At 58.7% G+C, this 9,428-nt stretch overlaps 2 protein-coding genes across 2 annotated transcripts; both read right to left on the bottom strand.

Moving 5' to 3' along the window:
- Positions 1–1,351: 1,351 nt before the first annotated feature.
- MNEG_10582 (hypothetical protein) lies at positions 1,352–1,945 on the bottom strand (the record flags this gene model as incomplete). The annotated part of the gene is made up of 2 exons (XM_014040947.1): positions 1,352–1,507; positions 1,769–1,945. The coding sequence occupies 2 exons, from the start codon at positions 1,943–1,945 to the stop codon at positions 1,352–1,354; spliced, it is 333 nt and encodes a 110-aa protein (XP_013896401.1).
- Positions 1,946–2,635: 690 nt separating this feature from the next.
- On the bottom strand, positions 2,636–3,334 carry MNEG_10581 (hypothetical protein; the record flags this gene model as incomplete). The annotated part of the gene is made up of 1 exon (XM_014040946.1): positions 2,636–3,334. The coding sequence occupies one exon, from the start codon at positions 3,332–3,334 to the stop codon at positions 2,636–2,638; it is 699 nt and encodes a 232-aa protein (XP_013896400.1).
- Between the last annotated feature and the right edge of the window lie 6,094 nt (positions 3,335–9,428).

Genomic DNA, 9,428 nt, shown 5'->3' with positions numbered 1-9,428 from the left:
CTGTATGACCCTGTCCTGCAGGCCGGCCGTGATCCCCAGCTCTTGCTCCACACTCAGCACCAGGTTGGGCCGCTCGGGCAGGGGGACCTCCTGCGTATATGGAGTGAGTCGGAGAGATTGTGTGCGTGTACGTGATGTGTGTGTGTGTGTTTGTGTGTTGGGATGGAAGCCAAAGCCAGCAGGTGCAGCGAGAAGGGTTGGGAGACGCGTCACATGTGCACGGTGATCAGCGAGGAGTCCAAGCATCAATGCACTGGATCCGCCATACGGAAAGGCATTCGAATCCAGGGCAGGACGCAGCTGCCGGGCAGGTAGCCTGCCTCTGGCCGGCCCTCTGCCCCCTGGGCACCTCGAGCGGGACGCCGTAGTGCGAGAAAAGGCAATTGAGGGCGGCGCAGGCGATGGCCGAAGACCCAGAAAGCCCGGCCTGCCTGGGGCGCGGCCAGGCAGGGGGGGCGCACAGGCGGGGGTGGGCGCGCTTGTTCATGGGAGCAGGGTGCACCACTCAGGAGCGGCGATGTCAGCCAGGTCTGACGTCACCGACACAACCCTGTTGGACACATGCGCCCCCTAAGCTGCCCCGTCGTGACGCAGACAGACGCATGCGCGCGCACACACACACACCAACACACACACACACACACACACACAAACACACACACACATAGACACACACACACAGGTTTTCTCGCCAGAACACAGGCATGCGCATGCGCATATAAACAGAAGCACACATACACAAAGACATATACGCACACACACAGCCTCAAAGCATGTCTTTGCGCTCTTGACCGCAGACTCACCTGGGGATGTTGGTGTCATAAGACAGCGAGAAATCGTCCCGCCCCCGCGGCAGCGCCCTGCCCCGCTCGTGGCAGTGCTGATGGAAGCGCTTGCAGGCGGCCTGGGCGGAGGGGCGGGGGCGGGGTGCGGGAGGAAACGAACGCGCACCGTCGGGTCGGGGTGCCATCCCTGCTGGGCTGGCCGCCCCGCGCGGCGCAGCGGGCCGCTGCAGGCCACAAGGGCGTGCATCCGGCTGCGCTCCGTTTCATAAAGTTTACCCTCTGCCCTCGTGAGAGCTGCCTGGTGCTCCGCATCCCGTGGGCGCCGCAACCGAGCGCGTCGCAGCGAATCTGTTGACGCTTGCCGCAGACCCAGACCCATGCTCGCATGTGGATGCTCACATGCACGTGCTCACACACACACACACACACACACACACACAAACACACACATGCGCGCGCGCACGCACGGAACACACATGCAAACACACACTTTCACACACTTTCACACACACACACACATATGTTGATACACATACACATACATCTTCACACACACACCACAACACTCACTCACTCACCATGAGCAGCCGCACGCCGCCATAGTAGCCCTCGGACTCCACCCTGGCCGCCAGGTCAGACAGTCCGCTGTACTGCGTCCTGTCGTGCTGCGGGTGGGGCAGGAACTCGATGCCGCTGCCCGGCGGCCGAGGCGCGAGCGTCACCTGTGAGCCAGCCGGCGGGGGGCGGGCGCCGCGCGGCAGGCGGGGCGCGTCGGCCGCCCGAGGGCTGGAGGGGACGTGGTTGGCCGCCGTCTTGTGCGGCAAAGCGCCCACGGGGCCTGGGATGGGTTCGTATGGTGCCACGGCCAGGCCGGGTGTCCCGCTGGCGGCTGTTTCGAGGCGGCAAGCCCCACAGGCGCGTCGCACGCCGCCGCATGGCTGCGCATGCAGCGGCCAGACTGCGCGTGCTTTGAGCGCCCTCACCTCCGCGTAAAAGTTTGCAAGGGATAGGGACAGGGTTTTGCCATAGAACCCATCGCTGGGATTGCCAAGCAGCCCAACGCGCGCGTGGACGCGCGACACGATCGCGGGCGCCACCTTGCTGCCGCTGCCGTTGGCATCTTGCGAGCCCTGCCGCCGCTGCTGCTGCGCCTCCGCCATTGAGGAGGCCTGGGCGATCCAACTGCGTGGTCGGTTGTGCAGGTCTGCTGGCACTGGTGGTGTGTGTGCGCACCCTGCTGCGGTTGCCTGTCGGTTTGTCACTTGCACAGTTGCCACTCGCACGTGAACAAAATCAGTTCTGCATTACGATTTCCACTGTTTTCACGTCGTATGCAGCTGCGTGGAGCGCAGCAGAAACAATTTCGAGCGGCAGATCATGCCCGTGCTTGTCAGTTGCCGCTTTGCTTCAGTTTGAGCTAAAGCAACGCTGAAGCACAATCGCTTGTAACCTGTCACTGATGGACGCCTGCACTGACGAATGCGCCCCTCGACATCATGCGAGTCAACCAAACTGCCCAGAAGGCCGAGCTCACAGGCCGCATCCGATCGACTGAGCACCCACTCAGCATGGGAAAGGTATTCAGCATGAGAAGGCGTGCACGCGTGCCCCTTAATCTCCATGCCCATTTGTACATACCTTCGGGTGTACAGGTCAACGGTGTCGGGCGTGCTTGCTCCCCTCTTCCACCCCCTGCTGCCTCGGGCCTGGATGCCTGTCATTTCGGTTCTTTTGAGACCTCAGTGGCTGACCAGCACCTGTGCAGTAAGTCAGTGCGCAGCAGCATAGTGTTGTGCTGCAACTGCTGCTTGTGGTGTCTCGGCGCCTTGCACTCAGGCTCGCCTTGGCATTCAATTGGTTTTTACTTTAGCTTCCACCGGCTGCTGCAACCCTCGCGAGATATACCGCGTGAACCGGCAACATGACAAAAGCAGGTTGTACCGCCGCTCCGTCTCGGCCTCAACGTTGACCGTTTTCAAGATTTTGGTGAGCGGCGTGATGATGTCATCCCCACCATCAAAGTACACCATGTCCTTGTACTCATTGTCCCACCAGGGATCGTCACTGGGCTCCGAGAACACCAGAACCTTGCTGACAATGAGGGGCAGGATACGGTGGACCTCCAAAATGGTCCTGCCCGTGAAAAAGTGCAGATTCAAGGCCACCTTCGACCGCCTGTATATCTTCTTCAACGGGTCGCCAAAGGTGTTGTAAATGAACGCCAAGTTCCACGGCGGGTTGGCCTTGTGAGCGTGGATGGCGGCAAGTTTAGGCACGCGCTTTCCCGTCCCGCCGCCTGCTCCGACGAACATGACGTCCACGTCTCGGGGGACTTGGGGGAAGGGGTTCTCCAAGTTCGGGGTGTAACCCCAAGGGATGAACACCGTGTGCTTGATGCCCTTGCCGTGGATCACCTTCAAGTTCTCTAGGGAGTAGTCCCATATCATAACAGCGTCTTGCAGCCGCTTGAAGAAAGACGCCGGCCACTCCTTGGTCGTTATGAGCTGCTCAAAATTGTAGGCGACGTAGTTGGGAGGCAGCGTTTTCATCTCGTGGGTGATGAAGATGATGTACAGGTCCTTGGCGGAAAAACTCGACGAGAAACGCACTCTGTTGACTAACTGGTGGGGGATGCCGAGCTCGGTGAACGAGAGATGGAGGCCTTCAGCGACAAACGAAAAGTACCGGCTGTTGTTGAGGATCAGGATATTGTACCTGTCGCGTGCGCAGCGGGGTCATGTCAAGCTCTCAGGGCTTAGATACTGACAGCAGAGTAAAGAGGTGCACCGACACGACAGCATCACCATCGTTATGTCGATTATCGCTAGAGGCAGCAGCAACTACCAACAGCAGCAGCCAACAGCAGCAACCAGCAGCAGCAGCCAACAGCAGCAGCCAGCAGCAGCAGCAGCCAGCAGCAGCAGCAGCCAGCAGCAGCAGCCAGCAGCAGCAGCAGCAGCAGCAGCAGCAGCAGCGGCAGCGGCGGCAGCAGCGGCAGCAGCGGCAGCACCCAATTGACGAAGTGGTGACAGCTCACCCTGACAGGATGTGTGCAGCAGTCCCTGGCTTGGGATTCCAGATAGGAGGCGTCACATCACCCCTTGGGCATGTCACGCGCACCAGGAAGATGCATGCGCACACGAAGCAGATCATAGCATAGTACTGCTGCTGTATTGACATGCGCAGAGGCCGCCATGTCTGCCTGTCTGTATTGGCAAAGGACCTGACCATTCCACCTCCAGCACTGCACCGCCTCCTGTCGTCCTTATGGATGCAGGTACCGTATGCCAAGCTCCAGATGGAACGGTGTAGATCGTGGACCCACAGCGGCCTCACTTTTTACTCCGGCGAAAAGGTGAGTCGATGAATCTGCTATTACTTGTGCACATGTAGGGGTCATGCAGGCTGATCAACGAGGCGGAGCTGCCGTTCCGTTGTTCTGGTACTCGTTGGGCCAGTCTACTGCAGATCTGGTCTACTGTGCCGTGGTGTCCGTCACAACTGTGACCGCTTTTGTGCTCCATCGATGGTCTTGTGCGCCTGCGTGTGAAGCGTTTCGGAAAATCAGACGCCTTCGGCACACCGTAGTCTGCCCCTAGCGGTAAATGGGTGGCATCATATTACGGCTTGAGCTAGAACGCACTTCGCGGCAACGATAGTCGCCGCTGCTGCTCTGTCTACACCCCCTTTATACAGGAGCCTCAGGGGCTCATGCGCAGCAAAGGTGACTGGTGGCGCGTTGTCAACGCTGCCTCTTGCAAAGCAGTGCCATGAGGACACACTGCAGCTTCATCCGCGTGCGCAGCGAGGCGCCCCATTGGAGGCCCAACGCACAACCTGTGCCACACGCAGCGTAATCACCCCGCCGCACTGGCACCTTGGCTGGTTGGGGCGTCTATGATAGTAGCACCATGGTGCCATATGCAATTTGCAATGCATCCCCTTAAGAAGGGTGGAACCTTGGGGTTTGGCTGCTGGCTGCGTTCTGCGACTTGCCGGGCGCGCGCGGGGGCATGGGCGCGGGGCGCTCGGGGCGTCCGGAGGAGCCGTGAGGGCGGGGGGAGGGCGATAGACTTGAGCTGGGATCTGCAGGGCAGCTCCTCTACTGCACTCAGCGGCTTAAGCATCTGCTTTAGTGGGCACAGCACGGCCACTGTGTCAGCTGCCAGGTTGCACCACCAAGTAGGAAGACGGAAGAGTGAAGGCACAGATCTTTGGTGAACGAGGAGCGGACCAAGGATCAGGCTGCACCTTGCACGTCAAGGGAGGCACGGGCAGGGGGTCCGAATGCACGTCACCACCTCACCAGGGTGAAGTTTTGTTTTGGGTGCCAGACCGGAACTGCACTAGTAAAGCAGTCACACATGTGTAAGTGCTCACCCGCAGGAACCAAGCAAGTGGCGCCATCACATGCCATACAAGTGTCCCTTGAGGAAAACACTGGCAACACAGAACCCTGCTCCCGTTTGCATGTTGCAAGAGTACTATGTAGCAGTGCTGATTCCCACAGATGCTCTCAAGAAGAGGGCTTGCCACAAAGTGTGCACAGCTGCATGGAAGGTGAGATGCATATATCTAATAAGCAGGGAGGAACAAACTGGGTCCTACAACTTGACCGGGCTGGTGTGGGGCTCCGGCCAATCATGAATGTGGTCACCCTTTGCAGTAAGTTCCCGACTCACTGCCCTCCTTCCTCGTCCGTTGCAGGTGAGTTCTCTTGTAGCTAGGGCAAGGCTGCCCCCTCTTGCGCTGCATCCTTGGTTTTTGCCTCCTGCCTACCCGTGTTGAGCGAAACAATTTCCCTTGCTGGTTTGCTTGTGTGGTGCGTTGGCTGTCCACTCCAAAAGAGCAGTCATATTCCGCCACAAGTTGCTGCATCCTGTGTGTTATGTTTGCAAATGACGCTTGACCCACACTGAATCGAAGGGGCGTCCGGGATGCTGTACCGCCCGTGTTGCTCTTACCATGTGATTGCTGCAGGGGCAAGCATGCCATAGCCATCTGCTGCTGTCGCGCTCCTGACAAACTGAATTGAATGTGTGCTTAGCGCAGGCACGTTCAGAAGCAACCTTGCGCTCTTTGTGTGCGCAAGGTTGTGCTGCACGCCTGCAGGCCTGTTCATGATCAGAGCTGGTAACACATCGTATCTGCCTGCAATAGCTGCAGGGCAGCCAAGGAGTGCGCTTCAGGAGATCTGAGGTGCTTCTAACACAAGATCACTGTTGGTCGATTGCCGGCGAACTCAGCACTTTTACGCAGCTTTGGTTGCTTCGACTAGTTGTTTTTGTGCAAATCGAGTTGCAGCATACATTTGCGCAAAAGCAGCTGCTGGCTACGGATGTACAGTATCGCAACACTGCTATGGGCACACGGCGGTCATTTGTTGACAGCACCGGGTGGTTACTGAACCAGCTTTCAAATGTAAGAAATTATGACCAGTTCCCGGGTTTTTTGGAACGACTTTGGGGGCGTCAGAAAAGCCCTCCACTTCTGGTGGCGAGCGTCGAGTCCTATCCGGTGTGTTGGTGTATCATAAATATATTGTTTAAGAAGTTGATCGGTTGCTCCGCTTCGCCAACAGTTCGGAATTCAGCATCCCGCCACCTCCAAACACAACTCGGTCTGAATATGCACAGGATGAAGTATGGCAGACCCCCCAACTTGGTCGTGTCGACTATCATCATTTTGGCGCTGATAATCCTGGCAGAGCTGGCGCTCAAGCGCGGAGGCACCCGCGCAACGACAACCACCAGCTGCGCGCACATCAACGGGTCTCCACTGGCCCCTGGGGCTGCTGCTGGCGCGAATGCGACAGACCCACCCATATCTGTGTTTGTCGGTATCCTTTCAGCTTCTAAGAACTACGAGCTGCGGCAGGCTGTCCGCGAGACATGGGGATCAGATGAGCGATGGAGTCATGTCATGTTTTTCACTTTGCGGCCCAAGTCTGAGGAGGCGTTCAGCAGGCTCCGGAAAGAGATTGTGCAGCATGGAGATATCATTGTGGTGTCCGAGGTCTATGAAGACTACCTCAATGCGACGTACTCCACGCTGGCGATCCTGCGGGCTGCCGCGACAGTGCCCCACGTCACCCACCTCCTGAAAACGGACGACGACTGCTACGTGCGGGCTGGCAACCTGATCCCGTTGCTGCGGACCCTGCCTCGGACTTGGATGTACGGAGGCAACCGGTATGGCGACACTGACAAGGTCTTCAGAGACCCCAAGCACAAACGCCACGTCCCCTACAGCAACTGGAAGTCAGACGCTATCTTGCCGTTCTACTTCTGGGGTATGGGCGCGGTTCTTACCATAGACTTGGTGAGACACATTGTATCTGGCGTCCCTCACATTATGATGGAACCAAACAACTTGTTGATTATTGAGGACGTCGCAACTGGGGTCTGGTTGGATTATATCGCAAAGGAGCAGGGGCGGCCAATATACTTGGCACGCAATCTCCCATTCAACGACACACACTGCAAGCCAGGTGATTCCATCACACACCTGGGAATGACGACGTTTGTCAACACGCCGACTAAGTTGGTGAAAACCGACAAAGCTGTGTCAGCGATGAGATGTGTGTTCAAGCATGGTGGATCGTGTTGCGACGACAATTCCTTAGCACCATTGTAACAAGATAATCTGCTGTGTGTGTGAGCAAATATGTTGAGTTATAGGACTCTGCTGCAGCATTGGATTATGGGCTATTAGTAATGTGCAATTGCAAGTCCAGCGGCCGTTACCAAAACCACGAGGGAGGGAGAGCCCGCGCGGACGATTGCGACTGCTGTAAGTCACTCAGCACCCCGGGTAAAGGAGAGGGGTGCTTGTGATCACTCGCACACAGCACCAGAGTGAGGGAAGGGTAGGCTGATAGACCCGTGGCGCGGTAAAGTCAGGCCGCTCTTCAAAGCAAGCACAGCTACCAAATTGGCTGATGTAGCTGTTTCCAGGGGGCACGTGCTGGCCCTAGCATCGACACCCCGCCCCCTCCCATTCCACCTGTATTTTCCAGCCGGGCAGGCCGAGCAGCTGCATAGAAAGGGCAATCAAGCAATTGATTTGCAGACCCAGCCTGCCCCTACATCAAACCTTGACGCCCGCAACCAGCAACACGTCTGGCTGGTCCCAAACCTCACCTGTGTGAAACGACTGTACATCCTTTGCGGGCTGCCGCCTACCGTGCATGTAACTAAAATTTCACAGTAACGAGGGGTCGGGTGGAACGCATTAGGGTGGGGATACCCAATTGCTTTGAGCGCACATGCTTGCCACGCACATTTGCGGTGTGTGGTGTCTATGGCCGCCATAGTCGGCGGCGGATAGCCACTCCAGGCGCCATGGGGTCCTTATATCCTGGTCACTGCATGCATGTTACGATGTAATGTAGAGTTTCCTGAGGATTCTGGCGTATGGCACCCTCAGATCATCAGATCAACGAAAGCATGTCTCAAGTGTCACAGGGGGCCAACGGCGCTGCAACGCGCAGCATCTTCACAACGAATGACCTCGAATGTGACAAAACACACATGCGATCAGCATACGGTACATGTGAAATGTAGTGTCACAATTCAAATTGTGCTCTGTCATTATCAGCGCCTGCACCGGTGACGCGTTACGCGTGGCCCCATATATGCAAAGGGACGATCATATACACCTGTGAGGGTCCGATCGACGTCCCTGTCGCAACTTGCCGCCGGGACCGGCTATTGAGCAATTCATGATGGAATCGCGAGTGTGCAAGACGGAGGAGCGTGCACGAGGCTGCCGTTGCAATGCTGTGTGTCCATTCAAAAACCTAGGTTTTATTGTCAAGAAGACGGATTCTGCCAGCTTACCTTTGTCACTTGCAGACACGCAATGTGACTCGGGCCTTTCCTGAGTGAGAGCGCATTGTTAACTACCCTGCACTGATCATGAAAATCCTTTCACCAGCTCAAAGTGGTTGGTAGAATCAGCCGGCAGCAGCAGCGGCGCTGGCATTGCTCCGTACTCGCGCACGCTGGTTGCGTCGCGCCTGTCCCCAGAGTGCACTCCAGCGGGGCCCGCGCTCTGCAGGCATGCCGAGCGCACCGCTCGCGCGCCAGCGTGCGGCGCGCGCGCCGCAGCTGCTCGCGGTCCTGGCGCTGCTGGCAGCGATGGGCACCGGGGCGGGGTACGCGCTCGCGGCGCGAGGCGCTTCTCGGCCGCGCGGCGCCGTGGCGCCGCCGCCGCCGCAGTGCTCCGCCATGTTGGATGAGGTGGGTTGGAGAGGGGCAAGCGTGAGGGCGGCGGCGGCGGCGGCCCAGACCGTGCGCCGCCCCGGACGCAGCATGCGCCGCCGCGCCGCCGTCGAGCCGCGCATGCAACACGCCGCGAACCGCCCCCACCCGCCCCCTCTCGCCGCCCGAACGCCGCCGCCGCCGCCGCTGCCGCCGCCGCCCGCGCGCCAGGCGCCACCGCGGGGTGGTGACCTGCACCGGCTCGAAGTCGGCCTCAGATTGCTGGCGCCGCGGGGGGAGGCGCTGGATAAGGCGTCTGCGTCCATAGGCGAGCTCGAAACAAAGGGCCTCGCGCAGCGGGAGGCGTTCGCCCAGATGGTGACCGACCTGGCGGACTTCTCATCCGCCGTAAAGGCCCTCCGGAGGTGCGGCGCGGCGC

The sequence above is a fragment of the Monoraphidium neglectum genome (genome assembly GCF_000611645.1).
Source record: "Monoraphidium neglectum strain SAG 48.87 unplaced genomic scaffold scaffold02376, whole genome shotgun sequence".
In the NCBI taxonomy this organism is placed as follows: Eukaryota; Viridiplantae; Chlorophyta; class Chlorophyceae; order Sphaeropleales; family Selenastraceae; genus Monoraphidium; species Monoraphidium neglectum.
Note: the sequence above shows the minus strand (reverse complement) of the source record. Positions and strands in the feature narration are given on the sequence as shown.